The 18966-nt window shown below is 40.7% G+C and overlaps 1 protein-coding gene across 1 annotated transcript; it reads left to right on the forward strand.

The window, feature by feature from the left end:
- Window positions 1–530: 530 nt before the first annotated feature.
- On the forward strand, window positions 531–6005 carry ggctb (gamma-glutamylcyclotransferase b). Its single transcript, XM_004077642.5, has 4 exons — window positions 531–774; window positions 1001–1146; window positions 1248–1380; window positions 2131–6005. The coding sequence occupies exons 1-4, from the start codon at window positions 664–666 to the stop codon at window positions 2338–2340; spliced, it is 600 nt and encodes a 199-aa protein (XP_004077690.1). The 5' UTR covers window positions 531–663; the 3' UTR covers window positions 2341–6005.
- The last annotated feature ends 12961 nt before the right edge of the window (window positions 6006–18966 follow it).

Here is an 18966-nt window from a genome sequence, read left to right on the forward strand (position 1 = left end):
TCTATTCTTTTGGGAGGACCTTATGAAAATGTTACAGTTGTAATTATACAATATAATAAAAATGTGCAAATAGCTTATTTATCTACCAAATAAACTTAATCAGAACCGTAATAGAGAAAAGTGAGGACACGTATATTTAATTAGAAATATGATTATAAATGATAAACCAACCAAAACACTGTGGACTGTCTCCAAACATTTTTGGTGTGGGTGGGCAGTGGCATCATCTCTGAAGCTCAAACTGTTATGGACAATGGAAGAGCAGGCCAGGATGAATTGGAATAAGAGAACAATTGTGCTCCAATTGTTTTCTTGATTGACTGGTGTAAATGTGCTTTAATTAACACAAACCAGGCCTGATTTTAAAAAAAATCAGCAGTGACTCTCACTTCTGCTACAAGGTGGAGGTTGGTGCTTGAATGTGCACACACACCTGTGTGTTATGTGATGTTGTCTATGGGTCCATGGGGTGAACTTTGCATTGTAAACATGAACAGAGGCTGTGCTGATGGGCTGGATTAGCAAGAGAATGGTGCGTGTGCTGGAAGCCCGCGGAGCTCCAGGCCTCGCCTGAGCTCTTTCTCTCTGCCAACTCTGACTCACCCTCTTGCTCCTCAGCTGGGCTTTTTCCTCACTGTGCTCCTGATAGCAGTTGATGCTAGCATGGAGAACAACCGCACCTTCCTGTACTTTGCGTATGGCAGTAACCTACTGAAGGAGCGCCTGCGTCTGAAGAATCCCTCAGCGACAGTTCTTTGTGTGGCGAGGCTCAAGGTGAGTCTGACGAAGAACATTTAACAGGCTGATGTTTCATCCTCCTTGGTGGATCAACTTTATATTCCTCTGGAATTGCCTGAGATGAGAATTGTCTAAATAAATAACATATCATTAGGCCAATAAGAAATTACTGCTGATGTTCAACGATATCTGGTTACCATGGGTGATAGAGGTCTAATCAAGCAATAGAACTCACACTGCATGCATTAATGTTTTGTTCCAGGACTACAAGCTGGTTTTTGGAAACCACAAAGGCCTGACCAGTGACCGGTGGCACGGCGGTGTGGCCACCATAGAGCACAGCCCGGGGGACGAGGTTTGGGGGGTTGTGTGGAGGCTGAGCACATCTGATCTGGAGTCACTGGACAAGTAAAGGTTTCTTCTGCAAATGTCCTTTAGTTTCTGTTTTTTGGAGTAACACCTGTTTCTTCTGTGTGTGTGTGTGCACACACATTCCTGTGCACATTCAGTCAGGAGAATGTGACCTTGGGAGCCTACAGTCCCGTGGAGCTGTCGGTGAAGACGAAGGGTCAGGAGCTAAGCTGCCGCACCTACATCATGAACAGCTGTGTGTACGCGCCTCCATCACCCCAGTACCTGCAGGTGAGGGGATTTCTGCTTTTAGGGATGTGCAGGTCAAAGGAAATATCTCTGCAGAGGTTACTCCTGGTTTTTATGGGCTGTCTTTTTGATTGAATGAGATCCTCTTTTGGTTTTGAACCATTCACTTTCTTTTTGCTGTGATTAGCAAAGATAGTCCCATTTCCTCTTTGGTGTTTTAGTATGAGGACTTGGAAGTATGATGATAGAGGAGGGAGCTTAAGTGCTTTTTTGTAGCTCACTTAAAAGTCAGGAGTTTTGCGGAATTTAGTTCTTTTGAAGTTGCCAAACCTGCTTTAAATTCTGTTATTGTGGTTATTAAGGTCAGTTTCTTTTCTATTGATACTTCCATTGATAATGAAAGTGCTCAGCTTTGATGATTTGCATCATGTTGGGATGGAGCTTTGTTTATTGGTCTTCTAAGTAATTCTAAATTTAAGAAAAACAGAAACAAACCAAAAAATACTCATTCCAATCATAGATTGATCCTTCACTGTTCATCCAAACACAGAGGGAAAACACGCTTAGCGTGTTGTTCAAGCAGAATAAAAGTACGATGTGTGGGTTAAAGGAGAAGCAGTGATCCGAAGGTGGGTCAGAAGAGTGCGCTTGTGTTCCCTCATGGATGTGTCTGTGAAACATCTGGAATCAGCTGACAGAGGAGCGCCAGCATGTTCCCAGGCTCACACTTTTGTCTCTTTGTTCCCTCTGCCCTTGGCTTTGTCCGGGTTTCCCCCGTGTGCGTCCCCACAGGTGATCATGATGGGAGCGCAACAGAACGGCCTGCCGATGGAATACCAGGATAAACTCCGAGCCGTCAGGACCAACATGTACGAGGGACCGCTGCCCGTCATGACTGAACTGGAGCAGGTGCTGAGGAGGGCCAGAGGGGCTGCCTGCTCTGCACCTGAATCAGCTGAGCCGCTCCAGGTGCTGGGAACCTTCTGCCGAAACCAGCAGTGACAGACAACAGAGACACCGATACACAACAACGCCACACAACAATGATACACAAAAGAACGAAGGCATGAAAACACTGAAAAAATGCACACTAACACAATACACTTAGACAACACTATTACAAAACAACGCAGATCTAAAAACAACCGATTCACAACAAAGCTTACTTACAAGAGTAATACTAATGTACAACAACACTGACGCGTAACACTACTATACAACAACACTGTCAACCGCACATATACAATCCATGTCCAGCAAACACGTTGTGAATAAAGATCTGAGAGCAGAAGTTCAGCAGACACTGGATTCAGAGACGGACTCCTTCATCCTAAAACAGGAAAGCTCCAGGGTGTTGAGGGGAATCCATGAAAGGGTTCTAATGAAGAACATTGTTCTTCTTTGATGAACAAAACAATACCTGTTTTAATAGGGAGAGAATATCAACAATTGCAACAGCAAGAAGCAGATTGAATTATAGCTGGAGGCTGCTTCACAGACTGAGTCTGAATAGCAAAGAACAACGAAACATAAAAGTGCATCAAGAACAGAGACTTTTAACTATGGAAACCATTAAAACTATAGCATTAAATATAGCAATGAATAAAAAAGGATCTAATTCGATGAAAGCAAGTCAAACTACTCCTTGCTTGTATCTAATACAGAGTCAAGCTCAAGATGTTGCTGTTGAGATACCACCCTATTTTGGATGGTGCAGCTCTCTTTTCTAGAGATGAGGATAGTTTTTTTCAAATCCTTCAGTTTTAAGAGGCAGAGTTCTCCTTCTCTGTGGTCTTCTGCCATCTGCTCCAAAACCCCACTGAACTGTGTTGAATGCAGAGTAAGAATATAAGTAAATAATAAATGTCAAATACATGCTTTGACTGTAGAGAATAACAAAATAATCAAATGTTCAGTAAATATCAGATCCCTTTATAAAAGTCTTTGCTATTTCAACATTAGATAACTGATAACGTCTCCTTTGAAAGTTGATGATGAGCACCTCTGCCGTGGCAAAAATTTCAATGTATCTGCTGTAAATCAAAGGACTGTTCACATGCGTTACCATGTTTTTGAATGACATATCTTGTGGGTTGGTTTGTGTTTATTCGTCTATTTAGGATTTAATGGAAATAGTGTGATAGCGAAATTTTGTTTTTTCAATATTTTCTGAATTTCTATACATTTCTGTGCAAATGTGCGATGGAAACGCAGCTATTTTGGCCAAATTCCCTCACTACTCCCTAACCTTTAAAACTATATGGCACAGGCCTCTGATTGGAAGATTGCTTTGGCCCCGCCCTACTTGCCACTTAGTCAAAGTGTCCTTGGGCAAGACACTGAACCCCACATTGCTCCTGGTGGTTAGAGGTTGGCACCAGTGTTCGGCAGCAGAGCTGTCAACGTGTGTGTGAATGGAACTTTGACTGTACACAGTTAGCTGTCACACACCTAGGTGTGTGACATTTGTTCACCAAAATCACTCATTAACCATTTGGCAGTTTAACCCTCAATCCAACCACTTGAGCGTCAAGCAAGGAAGAATTTTAGAATATTTGGTATGACTCGGTCTGGATTTGAACTCACAAACGTTCAGTCCCACAAGGCCACTAGGCTGTTCAGGCACCTTGTTCTCTTAGAGCTCGTGATCACAGGTGAGTATAGGAAGAAAAATTGACAGGTAAATTAAGAGCTTAGTTTTCTGACCTAGCTAGAAAATTTCCATCAACATTCCCAGTCAAAGTCAACAGCCAACCGAAATGGTGCCAGCAGAAACTGCTTACCTCTCTTGAGGCGCCAAATGGTTTACCAGAATCTCTTTGGGGCTGACCAATGATCCATCCCAATTGCCTCAATGAACACTTTCATGGACAAAGTTTTTACCTTCTCTACAGCCTGGGCTGCAGTTTTCTATATTTAAGATACCTGTCAGCTACCTCAGAAGTCCCACAAGCCAGCCATGCAGGGTAGAAGTCCATCTGCTTGATGCCATCCCTTACTTATGGTGTCCCCCCACTGGGTGTGGGCATTGCCACGGTGACAGGCACCAGAGACTTTGCAACCCCATCTTGGAACAGCCACAGAGACAACAAGGATTAAGAACATGTTCCTCTTTGAGTCAATGTCCGAGCTTCCCTTTACATCTGTTTTAATGTGGGAATTAAAGACCTCCCTAATGGAGGGATCAGCCAGACATTCTCAGCAGTACGTCTGGGTCTGGCAAAGCATTTCCATTGGAATGCTTTCCAGTAACCCTCCAAGAGACACAAAGAAGGCCAGGTATTGGTAACTGTCGTTTGACCCATGGGCCAAAACCACAGTCAGAGACCTACCCTCCACCCTAGGAATATGACCCTTTTATCTTTTAAGGTAAACTCAAACACTTAGCAGCTGAACTGGGGACTCACAAGTAAGCTCAAACAAGCCCTCCGCCTCTCACAATGGTAGAGAGTCCAACCCCTCATAAGGTATTGAGTTCCGGAGCCCCAGCCATGTGAGGAGGTGAGCCCTACTATATCAAGCCTGCACAAGCTCAGGCTCCTTCCCTCCCAGAGCAGGAGAAGTCCCAAAAGCCAAATTCTATGACAGAAGGACCTGAACAAGACCCACTGGAAAAGCCCAGCCCACTAGGCACTTGACTTTGAGCCCTAACCCCAGGCCTGGCATCAGAATGGGAACTTGGTGATACCAAACGGAGCGGCATAAATTTATCTAGATTTCTATTACTCATGAACGGGTTGTGAATCGATTTTTGTCTGGCTTGTCACCCAGGACATGTCTCCCATGGGAGACCTTACCAGGGCCATTAGCTTAGCCGCCAGGATCACTTGAGCTCTCAAAGCCCTCCACCACTTTAAGGTGGCAGTCCACGGGTGAATCCTGTTTTTAATTCCCACATTAAAACAGATGTAAAGGGAAGCTGGGACATTGACTCAAAGAGGAACTTGTACCCCTTTTGGGATTCAAAAGGTCCAAGTCCAAAATGAAAAATTCCAAAAACGGGGGTTGGCAGCCAAGACATCCACTTTCAACTACCACCCAAAGCATAGTGCAGCAGCTATGTTTTAAAGATTGAGATGTCTCTGTATACAAGATTTGAAGCATATGTTAAAGATTTAAATACTTTAAAGATCTTATTTTCTTTTACCACAGTCAAATGAAACAGAGGTTGTTGATTTTGGACATGAGCACTTCAGGAATTCACTCTGTAACTACCGGTATATGATCACATTGGTCTCCAGACCAACTGTGAGAAACCTATGAGTCATTTCTGATGAAGATTCAACTTTAAATTTCAAATAAATCAGGTTTCTAGAAAATTCTTCTCTCATTTGCAATATTTCCAAAAACAGGAACATCCTGTCTCAGAATGACTCAAAGGAATGAGTTTGTGCATTTGTTACTTTGTAGTTACAGTAGACTGCTGTAATTGTTTTCCATGAGGCTGCTCTGAAACTTTTCTAAAATGTCTCCAGCTGTCTTAGGGCCTACTTACAGCAACAAATGGTTTTAAAACTGTGCTGAAAACACAACCAAGGCTTGTTTGGTTATTTCATGCTAACTATCTACTGTACATCACCAACACAAATTCTTCCATCATGTGGCCAGCATACAGTTTTTACCATGACAGTGCTCTGTCATGCAAATAAATCTGGTACAACTCAAAACAACATAGATTTTGAAGTTTATTTGAGAGTTTTGTGTGTTTTTGCTAAGAAGCTCCTTTTGTTTTGTTTGCACTAATTTCCAGCAAACACTTACATTTGGCTACAAAGCAGTAGCTTTCTCTGAAAGCAGAACGCTACAAAACAGCTTTCTAGCTAAGAAGCTTTTTTAAGCTTTCTATCATGTCTTTTCACTCGCAGCAGAAACATACTGTTCCTGCTTCCAAGAAGCTGTGCTGTGGAAAGCAGGCTAGGAGTTCCATTCATGACAACAGCACCAAAGGCACTGCAGGAGCCAAATAAATCAAACTTTAGGGCAGTATGGACTCCGAATAGCCTTGGTGTGAAAATATTGCAACTAGAGTTCAGGGTATAAAAGGCCTTTCTTAGAGATCAAGTCGTTTTACTTCCGGGTAAGAAAATTAAGAAGCAAAAATAACTCATTCATTCATTTTCTATTCCGTTGTTCCCTTTCGGGGTCACGGGACTGCTGGAGCCTATCCCGGCCACTTGTGGGCGAAGGCAGGGGACAACCCTGGACGGGTCGCCAGTCTGTTGCAGGGTAGAATGTCTACAATCACACACCCATTCACTCTCACAGTCACTCCTATGGACAATTTAGAGTTACCAATTAACCTATGAAGCATATTTTTGGATGGTGGGAGGAGGCCTGAGATCCCGGAGAGAACCCACACATACACGGGGAGAACATGCAAACTCCACACAGAAAGGTCCCCCATTGATGTTGTTGCTAAATTACTAGTATTTCTTTTTTTTATTGTTCTTTAGAGTGTCAAAGTTAATATATTAAAACATACATGGTCATAATTTACTCTGAAAGGCTTAAGAAAAACATATTGGCCCTTTCAAACAACATGGATTCTATGCCTCTATACTCGTCCATCAGATTCTAGGAATGACATTTCCAAAAACTGACTTTCCGCTTCAGACGAGTTTTACATTTTGAATTGACTGGCAAAATAATTTAACTTTTTCACAATATTCGCATTTTTCTAGATATACCATTAAATTTAGGACTACTCATCGTTTTAAAAAGATAGCTAAATAAAAACATAAAAGAAAAATCAAATCTTGTTTTTTTACATCAGGCTGTAGCGATGTGTGTTTTTGGTGTAAATGGGAAATGGCATTCTTCTTGCACCACCCTACAGTGGTACTTTCAAGAATTGCAACATTTGATACGTTCTAGTTGGTTTTAAATACATAAACAGAAGGTGGCAGGTTTGTCCCATCTCAGCTGCAGATACTTGTCATCAAGTCCCCGGAGCCCACATGAACTGACCTCCCGAACCAGAACCATAGAGGTTGGGACAGAAAACATCAGCTCAGTTTTTGTTGTAATCTCCTGTGGAATGATTAGATAATTTATTATACTTTTTGATTATGCATTTACTTGGTCCTTTATATACATGAACATTGTGTGTGTGTTTTAATAAAGATTGTGCTCGCTTGCTGCAAACTGAACAAACGGATGAATCACCCTATAAGGACATGGAAGTGCTGAAACCTGTGTCCGTTTTTTGCTTGTGCTTAAGGGACGCGGAACCAACTGTCCATCGTACCAGGAACGGTTGGTCTCCTAAACTCGTGCTTGTGCGAACAGACACAGAGCCATTGTATGCCACGACTTGATTTCCACATGTTGGGTAATAAAAGCGGCTTGCCGTGAGGGGGGGCGTTCAGAACAAAGCAGATCAAAACAAAAGAGAAGCACTTCTTTTCTGTAGACGTCCCTGGCTCTCCCCTTTGCAAAGGTTAGAAACTTCATGCAGACTCTCGTGCGATTTTTCTTTTCTCATTTGCACATCAGGTTTTGGTGTCTTTACACAGGTCTTACACAGCCGCAACACTGCTCACCAGTGACACAGGGCCACAAAGGGCAAAAATACATGCAAATTGCGATCGAGAGAAACAAGGATTTGCTGTGTTATTCTTATAGTCAATCTTTTGTGTTTCCATAACTGTATCCATCAGACAAACTGCCACATTCTGGGTTTATGTCAGCATTCAAAATAATATGCACAACTGAACTAGAAATAAAGGAAAATGGAGGCAATAACATAGCCTGGATATGCAGGGTTTTTTCCAGTAATCCAGTTCATCATGTAGATTTCCAGGTTTTTGCTGAATCTTATGGAAGCGATTATGTAGCATAAATAAAAAGCAAAGTCAAAACCAGAAATGCTTTTTAATTTTCAAAATGAAGCTGCATTTTTTGACTCAAAAATATAATGAAAAAGCAATCCACCAAAATGCTTTTTCATTTCCTTCCTCAACACAGCTTTTTTTGTCACTTAATTAAAATGATAAAGAAAATGGTATTTGACATTTCATTTTCAAAAAGGTCCATGGTAAATGTGTAGCATAATTCATTTAGAAATGTCTAATTTGACAATTAAAATGGATTAACAGAAATGCTTTTTAATTTTCAAAATGTAGCTGCATTTTTTGACTCAAAATTAAAAAGAAAAAGCAATATTTCAAAATGCTTTTTCATTTTATACCTAAAACCGCTTATTCTGTGTCATAATTAAAACGAAAATGCAAAGAGGGGATTGCATTTGCATTTTAACGTCCACCCCGCGCACCTTGTCACAATATTCATTTCGAAAAAGCATTAGCAGAGGGGAGGCGGGGCGATGACGTCACTGCTTTCTCCGTGTGTCCGGCTGCTGACTGACGCACACACGCGCACCAGGAGCAGACTGTGTTAGCGGCAGAGACGAGGGTTTTGTGATGGTTGTGAACTTCTGATGAGTTTCCACAGCTTCTCAGGACTACATAGCAGCATGTCCGCCTTCTGCGGTCCTCCTCCGGACGCACCGCGGACAAGCTTTGTTCTTCGGACCGCCAGCTGCCTTCGCACAGCGGAGCGCGAAGCTCCCGACGATCGCTGAAGGCGGAAAGGCTGCTACGATCTGAGAAACCATCATATGAATTTGTGTTTCCAGTGGTGTCCAGAACAAAATAAAGACATGTAATTCCCAGATATTTACACCTTGATCTGCAGCTTCGCGGTGAATTTGCTGTTTGATTTATTAAGATCCAGGAATCCAGGTTTGAGCAGGCCAGGTCCAGCGGTTTTTGAACAGGACCCGGTTTTACGTAATCTTAATGTGAGAAATGCAGCAGAATGTTCCTTTAGTGCCCTCGCGAATCAGAAGCTGTGAATCATAAGCCAACTTTAGCGTCGTCTGACGCACCGATTTAAAAACATATGATCGAGCAGAGCAGGCTGTAATAAAAGCCCATTATGAAGATAGTCTCCTGCAGCTTCGCGCTGAGTGAGTGTTTTTGGTCCAACCAGCAACGTTTAGCATGGAGAAATCTGCTGTCTGATGGGGCTCCAGCTGTCATCAAACAGCAAATTCACCGCGAAGCTGCAGATCAAGGTGTAAATATGTGGGAATCAGTCTTTATTTTGTTCTGGACACCACTGGAAACACAAATTCATATGATGGTTTCTCAGATCGCAGTAGCATTTCCGCCTTCAGCGATCGTCGGGAGCTTCGCGCTCCGCTGTGCGAAGGCAGCTGGCGGTCCGAAGAACAAAGCTTGTCCGCGGTGCGTCCGGAGGAGGACCGCAGAAGGCGGACATGCTGCTATGTAGTCTTGAGAAGCTGTGGAAACTCATCAGAAGTTCACAACCATCACAAAACCCTCGTCTCTGCCGCTAACACAGTCTGCTCCTGGTGCGTGTGTGTGCGTCAGTCAGCAGCCGGACACACGGAGAAAGCAGTGACGTCATCGCCCCGCCTCCCCTCTGCTAATGCTTTTTAGAAATGAATATTGTGACAAGGTGCGCGGGGTGGATGTTAAAATGCAAATGCAATCCCCTCTTTGCATTTTCGTTTTAATAATGACACAGAATAAGCGGTTTTAGGTATAAAATGAAAAAGCATTTTGAAATATTGCTTTTTCTTTTTAATTTTGAGTCAAAAAATGCAGCTACATTTTGAAAATTAAAAAGCATTTCTGTTAATCCATTTTAATTGTCAAATTAGACATTTCTAAATGAATTTTGCTACACATTTACCATGGAACGTCTTGAAAATGAAACGTCAAATACCATTTTCTTTATCATTTTAATTAAGTGACAGAAAAAGCTGTGTTGAAATATAAAATGATAAAGCATTTTGAAGTATTGCTTTTTCTTTTTAATTTTGAGTCAAAAAATGCAGCTTCATTTTAAAAATTAAAAAGCATTTCTATTAATCCATTTTGAATGTCAAATTAGACATTTCTAAATGAATTATGCTACACATTTATCATGGAACGTCATGAAAATGAAATGTCAAATACCATTTTCATTTTAATTTTAATTAAGTGACAGAATAAGCTGTGTTGAGGAAGGAAATGAAAAAGCATTTTGGTTGCTTTTTCATTATAATTTTGAGTCAAAAAATGCCTTTTCATTTTGAAAATGAAAAAGCATTTCTGGTTTTGACTTTGCTTTTTATTTATGCTACATAATCGCTTCCATAGAATCTTTCCAGTTTTTCTGAAGAAACAGATGACTCCTGCATGTCCAGGTGCTGGTACCTGCCCAGCAGGGGGCGGTGTCAGCAAGAGGTGCCTTTACCATCAACTTAGTGAGGTAAGTGCTCTATGAGGTCCTCTTCTTGCAAATAGAAAAGCAGTTTCACTGTCCCTGTTCACAAAAACACAGTCTAGTAATTTTCAGAGATGGATTTCTGAATATCTGAAGATTCCGAGTCTCCATGTGTTTGTTGTGCCCATTTGCCAGAAAACAGTAACGGCTTTTTTAAAAACTGAAAACTATGCATGCATTTTCGTTTTTTGCACTCACGCTGTGGTGTCTTCACATTTAAATACATTTAGGGTCTATCAAAAATATGCAATGGTGGCCAGTTTATATAAAGTAGCTAGGTTATATAGGCTCCAGCAGCCCCGAGACCCCCAAAAGGGATACAGCAGGTTGAATGGATAAATATTGAAAATGAATGGATATATATTGGGATGGATGGTTGGATGATGGATGGATGGATGGATGGATGGATGGATGGATGGATGGATGGATGGATGGATGGATGGATGGATGGATGGATGGATGGATGGATGGATGGATGGATGGATGGATGGATGGATGGATATTGCACTTGTGTAATACCATTTTTTAATGTAAAATAGATTCACTGCTTTTGTACTGTTGAAATGTATTGCACAATTCTGTCTTAATAACAGCACAATCACACATGTGTGTTTATTCTCCAAATACAAACAGAACTACAGGCACAATATCTGACTTTTGACATAAACTTTCTGTCAAAAAAAGTTTTGTTCCACTTCATGATTGTGTCCCACTTGTTGTTGATTCTTCACAAAAAATTACATTTTTATATCTTTATGTTTGAAGACTGAAATGTGGCAAAAGGTTGAAAAGTTCAAGGAGGGCAGAATACTTTCACAAGGCAATGTATCATCGCATAAAGAAATACACAAAAGGATTTAAAATAATAAAGGAAAACAAAACAGATAAAATAATAAATAGTTAGAGTTGATGTAAAGATTCTAAACACTAGTTGTTTTTGATCATTTGTAATTCTTCTATAGAGAAATATCTGCTTAAAAAAAAGTGGGAGGAAAAACATGAAGGGAGTGGCTCAGAAGAAACTTTGGACCTTAGTTTTCTTATTGTTGCCAGACATGATTCAGATGCACCATGCACAAACAATAAACCGGTAAGGAGTCCAAACTCCCTCCAGCTAACTGTTCTCATCATCACTGGATTGTTGACATCTGCATCTGCTCATGTGACACCTTTTGTCTCACATCGGAAGCAGATAGCACATAAATGACCAGGAGGAAAAGGATTTAACTTGAGTGCTAGATCTGCATGACAGCACTAAAACCCATGTGTGTGTGAGTGCTGTTTTGAGGACCAGAATAATATTTCTAAAGACGTAGAATGGGTCTGAAGGAGTGAAAAATATTTTTACAGCCACAAACCATTTCTTACACTTAGATAAAGTTAATAACAAACGCATGAAGTTATTCTACACATACAAAAATTATTAGAGATGCATTTTTCAGTGCCTTTCTTCAAATATATTAAAGCTAAATGAAACTCCAAACCTTTGAATAAAAACTGAAAAAAAGTTACCTTAACCACACCATGGCAACAGCAAATAATGATGTGGCAATAGACTGGATCAGAGTGAAACCTTGAAACTAAAAGTTTACAGAAGCACACACCAACCAACCAAACATGAGTGACAATGCTGGACGACAGTTAGATGTTGGTTAATGACCAGTAGAGGGTTGAAACAGCCGCTGCTTCACTTAGCAAAAAAAACACATCTTTTACTACAGCCTTGATGCAACGTTTTTGCCTCCTTGTTTAGATTGCACAACACTGTTCAGCAGAGATTGAGAGTAAAATTCATATCATATGTGATACATGGCTTTTGGAGCGTTCTTCTACATACCCAAAACCTTTTTCTTCACAAACTCAATGTAGGTAATTACACCCATGCAGTGTTCATCTAATCCACCAGGGGGAAGCCATCGATCTAAAGGCTTTCCAGATTCTGCACAGTTACAAGCACTGAGGGAAGAGAATCGGGGGTTTTGGACAAAGAATGATGGTTAAGGTAAGAAAAATATTAAGAATATAAAAACAGCCACTAAAATGATGAAATGAATGAAATTCAATAGTTATTTATGTTTTAGTATAAGGGGTCAAATGTAAAAGGTAATGTAACCCAAAATGTGTCATTCTAATTGCGGCGGTCATATCATTAAGTAATGCAAGTCAATTACTTTTTAATGTGAACTGAAGTCTGTGTTTTAATGTAATTTTACTTCTTTACTTTAGAATGTAGAAACGATGTCCTTTTTCAAGTTTTTCCAAGTAGTGATATCAATTTATTCACTTTGAGCAAAAAAGATTAGGGATGTCAGATCTTTACCAACATTAGCAACAACATTCATCCAAAGTCCAGCCACAGACACATGACAGCTGGTTAATAAATACATGAAATTACACGTAAAAACAATAATCTGGCGGGTTATATGAAACTACTGTCAGTACATTCAGTAACTTAGTAATGAACCATTCATGCACATTTTTATGTGAAGGCCAATGGACAACAATGGAAGTTTAAAGGTTTTCAGCTGCTCTAACATGCAGCACAAAAACAACATTCGGCAACTTAAAAGAAAGACCTCTGATACCCCCACAAGAAAACAGGAATCAATCTCACAGGCTGTTGCAGGTTGTTTTAACCCAACATTCATTTGGTTTTAATCCAACACAGGGTGCAAGGCGTCTTTCAGGTCCTCGTTCTGCAAATGCATGTGTTGTAGGTGTCTGCTATGCCCAACACCTGCACGGTATACAAGGTAGAGGAAATGCGCCCGCAGACCAGGGCCAGCAAGACAGCAACAGGGGCCTCAACGCCAGAGAGGAGGGAGGCACAGAGTGCAAGCTCCAGCCCAGCCAGAAGAATAGTCACCCCACCACCCCCAGGGGCGCCGCGCAGGGCCCCACCCAGGGAAAGCACTGCAGCCCCAGATTCCTGACCAGTCAGGATAGCCATCGATCACCCGTAGCATGCCCTTAGGAAAAATGTACATAGACATTGTTGCTTTACGGTTCACTCCATGGCTTGTTTTTAACAGTTTGTGCAGGCCACCTGCTTCCACGTACAGGTTTGCCCATTTTAAGCTGCAGACAGCCCATATCAATACGTAAGGGCAATTGTAACTAAGGTATACAGAGTCCTCTTCCCAAACATCTCAAACCCCCCCACAAAGTGGGAGGCTTCAAAAACAGCAGTCACTCCTCCCCAGCAAAAAAAAGGCAAGAAGGAAAAAATAAACTGTTTATTACTCCCATTGGACAGAACAGTTGGATATTCAACACCACAGAAAATCTGGTGAGAGAGAAGATCACTTCCTAAAAGAGAGGTTCCTCACAAGGCCACAACCCAGGTGGAGGTCAACAGTTTTTCTTCTGACTTCTCACATCTATCATTTATGTAATACTGACTGATTTGAAGCTGATAAACCAATTCAATCCTAAACTTCTTGCTCGAGGAGAAACGCATGTTTATCCAATCTATAAAATCCCACCTTTTTTCAGAAAACCTACTGGTTTAGTCCTTTTAGTTGTATTTCTTGTGGTTCACTTTTGCTATTTTTGTGCTGCTGGTTTAGTCTTGCTGGTATTATTTTCTGCTTAGGTACTTCTGGTTTTGTCCCACTGGTTAAATCGTCCTGGTTGTGTCATACTGGTTAGGTCTTGATGGTTTGATCCTGATTGTTTGGTTCTGCTGATTTGGTCTTGACATGCTGAAGTCATTGATGAAGCCACTTGGATGAGTGGAGAAACATTTGAAGATCCTCAGTCCAGATGATAACTTCAACACATAGACATTTTGCAGACCGAAGACCCATCTGATCTTTCAGCCAAGACCCTCACTGCAAAAGCTGCACAAATCCCAAAATCACAGGGAAGCTGAAGAGAACCAAAGAAAACAATTAATGGTAGAGCTGCTGTCCTGAGTCACATTAGCTCAAACGGTAACATTCTTTGAGTGCATTTGGACACAAGCAAAAGCATGTCTTCCAAAGATTCAAGATTAACGGTTTTCTTTATTCTTTTTTTACCTCCATACATTCCAGGAAAGATTCCTGTGCTCACACATTAAACAGTCCAGGTCTCTCAACCACCCAAGCAGAACTGTGACAACATTCCAGATAAACATGAGGGACTTTGAGATCCAGGCCTGTGTCTGGGAGGACGCTGTGCAGTTTGCATGGGCTGCAGCTGACCACCACAGGACTGTGAGGAGTCCAGCCAGGAGGAGCACACAGCTAAGAAGCTGCACTCCACAGTCCCTGACGCACACAGGTCCAGCACCTCTGTGGAGTGAGACACTTTAAAGCTTTGTCTCATATGAGAAGTCTTCTACTTACCAAAACATGTAAAAAAATTACTAGTATTTTTAACCAAACAAGGAATTTTCATTATTAGAATTTAAAATTCTTACAATACCAGCAGTTTGAGAAAAAGATGTTGCAATTAGAAGTTGTAGATTTTGAATGGTGTGTGCGTGGCAAATTCGCAAAACTGGCGTTCTCCTGTCACTCATATTATTTAACAGACAATTGTGAAAAATTAATGCATGGACCCCTCGGCTAGAGCTGAACTAAACAATATAATATAGGATATGAACATACAGAGGTGGACAACATTGTTGGTACCTCTTAGTTAAAGAAAGAAAGTCCACAATGCTCCAGACTCCTATTGGCTCATCCGTGCTCCAGCTCCTGACCGTCTACCTCGCCTTTGCTCGCGGTCCTACACCTGGCTGTGGATCTTGCCTCTGGCTCGTCTCTGCTCTGTACCTGACCGAGTACCTCGTCTCTGCTCCTGCTCCTACACCTGGCTGTGGTTCCTGTCTCCGGCTCGACTCGCGCCTTTGACTGTCCCGATAACCACGGCTGGATGAAGCTCGTCTGCTGGACTTTTATATATGTAGTTGTAGATTTAGATAAGTTAATTCTTCTCTAAGAGTTCTGGTAAATCGCCTGCCTGTCCTGGGGGAGGATCCCTCCTTCATGTGGGCACCCCTGAGGTTTCTTCATTTTTTCCAGAATCCGTTTTTTTTGGGAGTTTTTCCTTACCGCGAAGGGGGGTCTAAGGGCAGGGATGCCAGTATAGCTTAGTCAGTTTGTTAGTTCATTTTAGTATTTTCCTATTAAACTCTTTGTATTCGTGATCCTTTTGAGTTCATGTTTTACTTCGAAGCCCATCGAGACGACTGTTGTTGTGATTTTGGGCTATACAAATAAAATTGAATTGAATTGAATTGAATTGAAATGACTTGAAACGTTCAAAAGTAACAATAAATTAAAATTTAGTGAAAATTAAACAATCAAAATCAGCCATTACTTCTGAGTTGTTGATTAACAGAATTATTTAAAAAACAAACTAATGAAATAGGGCTGGACAAAAATGATGGTACCCACAACTTAATATTTTGTTGCACAACCTTTTGAGGCAATCATTGCAATGAAATGGTTTCTGTATTTATCAATGAGCCTTCTGCACCTGTCCACAGGTATTTTGGCCCACTCCTTATGAGCAAACTGCTCCAGTTGTCTCAGGTTTGATGGGTGTTTTCTCCAAATGGCATGTTTCAGCTCCTTCCACAGATGTTTAATGGGATTCAGATCTGGGCTCATAGAAGGCCACTTCAGAATAGTCCAACGCTTTTCTCTGAGCCATTCTTGGGGTTTTTGGCTGTGTGTTTTGGATGGTTGTCCTGTTGGAAGACCCATGACCTACAACTGAGACCAAGCTTTCTGACACTAGGCAGCACATTTCTATCCAGAATGCCATGATAATCTGGAGATTTCATTTGACCTTGTACAACTTCAAGACACCCTGTGCCAGATGCAGCAAAGCAGCCCCAGAACAGAACTGAGCCTCCTCCATGTTTCACAGTAGGGACAGTGTTCTTTTGGTTGTATGCTTCATTTTTGAGTCTACCAACATAGAGCTGATGTCTCTTACAAAAAGCTCCAGTTTTGTCTCATCTGTCCAAAGGACATTTTCCCAGAAGCTTTGGGGCTTGTCAACATGCATTTTTGCAAATTCCAGTCTGGCTCTTTCATGATTTCCTTTAAACAGTGGTGTCCTCCTTGGTCGTCTCCCATGAAGCCCACTCTGGCTCAAGCAACGACGAATGGTACGATCTGACGATGATGTACCTTGATCTGGGAGTTCACCTTTAATGTCTTTGGAGGTTGTTCTGGGCTCTTTGGAGACAGTTCCAACTATCCGTCTCCTCAATTTGTCATCAATTTTTCTCTTCCGGCCACGTCCAGGGAGGTTGGCTACTGTCCCGTGCGTCTTAAACTTCTGAATAATATGAGCCACTGTCGTCACAGGAACTTCAAGCTGCTTAGAGATGGTTTTATAGCCTTTACCTTTGCGATGTTTGTCTATAATTTTGTTTCTAATGTCCTGGGACAATTCTCTCCTTGGCTTTCTGTTGTCCATGTTCTGTGTGGTTCACACCTTGTCACCAAACAGCAATGTGACTATTTGTCTCTCTTTAAATAGGCAGACTGACTTATTATGGGTTTGAAAACAGTTGTGATGTCAATTAAAGGACATCCCTGAGTTCATCATGACCCCCTGGGCGATTAGTTCTCAGTCTTTTATGGAGGTACCATCATTTTTGTCCAGCCCTATTTCATTAGTTTTTTTTTTTTAATAATTCTGTTAATCAACAACTCAAAAGTAATGGCTGATTTTGATTATTTAATTTTCAATAAATTTTAATTTATTGTTACTTTTGAACGTTTCATGTCATTTCAGTGAGCATTGTGGACTTCTTTAACTGAGGGGTACCAACAATGTTGTCCACCACTGTATTTGCCCTGAAAAGCCTGAACCATTAAATAATTGGCAGATTCAAATTCTTTGAACTTTGAGCCTCCGTCGTATTGGTTCCTCTGAACAAAAAAAACAAAAACATATTCAAATATGATTTTTCTTATGTAAGTTTTACTTTGTATTATATTTAATACATCAGGTCACACAGCTCAAAGATACGTTTTTTCCTGAACTAACAGAAACACTGTAAGACTCAAACAAATACAGAGAATGTGTCATTTGAAGCATAAAAAAGGGCTACCATAATGCAGAAATGAACATTTTCAAACCTGTTCACATGCACACCAATGCAGCTAAGAAGGCAACAATGAGCAAATGAAAGAATTGAAATGGTTGGAACCATCTCACAAAATAATGAACTCCCTGTTCATCACTCCCTGTAGTATCACATTGTATCACAGAAAACCGGCATCCTATTGTGTTTTACCCTCCTGCCCTACATGCCTTTTACTGGCCTCCACAGGCCTTAACTAACAGGACATCACATATGGGGGAGACAATAATGCGGAAACAAAGTAGGAAACAACAGGTGAGCCTTTACACAACCAGCTGCATTTGTATGAGTCATGCTTGACATGTGTTTTTCAATGTTTCCTCTCCTAACAAGTAATGATTATTATGAAAAACATCCCTGTTCCGGTTGCTCAGCAGGGTCTGCAGTAATCTAATTATGGTTTTACTGTCACATTTGCCCTTTTAATATTATACATATGCTGTATGTACTCATTACTACATTCCAACCTACTGCTCCACTGTTATTGTATTTTTCTATTCACATCCTAAAATAACATTTTTATGCTCATTTATTCATGTCCATTTTTGTTTATTTTATGTTTTATAATTTTTTTTCATTTCATTTTTTAAGCTTGAACAGAAAACGTATGAGTTTTAGATAGACCAATAAAAAAAACAATGTGCTCGAAAAAGAGTGTAGAGGAAAATCTTTCTACAACCCCTCATATTGTGCATATATCAGATTGCAGTTATTCATTCTCAAAGCCTTCCATTTATTCTCTGTGTGTAACACCCATAGAAACGGGATATCTGCTCATTCGTTCTTATTATAAAGTTCCATCAGTGCCGGCTTGTGTGTTTTTTAATTACATATATACATTTGCTTTTTTCTAAACCAGCATCCAATCTATAAATCCATAAATCCATAAATCCACACCAAAAATATGAAAACACGTTTTTTTGTAAACTTGACTTTAAAACACTGCATTTGAATGTGTCCCGAATTCCACACCATGGACTATTCAAATAGCTTTTTTTTAACTTACAAAGACTGTAAGTTTGTTTTATAAGTATTCTCTCAAACGTCTGCACTGTACTGTAAACATGGTAGTATTATCAATGAATATACAAGTAAACGTGCTTTGTGAGTAAGTGTATGACACGTTTTTCCAACACTGCTATGCTTTCAGCAAGTTCAGCTCTGAGTATTTATCTGGTCCATAATTACTCCAAGGAACCTAATTTCAGTCACTCTTTTCACTGCATGATTCTTAA

This window comes from Oryzias latipes, chromosome 16 (genome assembly GCF_053564925.1).
Source record: "Oryzias latipes strain Hd-rR chromosome 16, Olatipes_Hd-rR_3.1".
Classification (NCBI taxonomy): Eukaryota; Metazoa; Chordata; class Actinopteri; order Beloniformes; family Adrianichthyidae; genus Oryzias; species Oryzias latipes.

Bases quoted from the DNA above. Each gene is read 5' to 3' on its own strand.
- ggctb (XM_004077642.5), top strand. From the start codon at position 664: ATGGAGAACAACCGCACCTTCCTGTACTTTGCGTATGGCAGTAACCTA. The intron at 775-1,000 runs GTGAGTCTGACG...GTTTTGTTCCAG, and splicing joins TTTGTGTGGCGAGGCTCAAG to GACTACAAGCTGGTTTTTGG. The intron at 1,147-1,247 runs GTAAAGGTTTCT...GTGCACATTCAG, and splicing joins GATCTGGAGTCACTGGACAA to TCAGGAGAATGTGACCTTGG.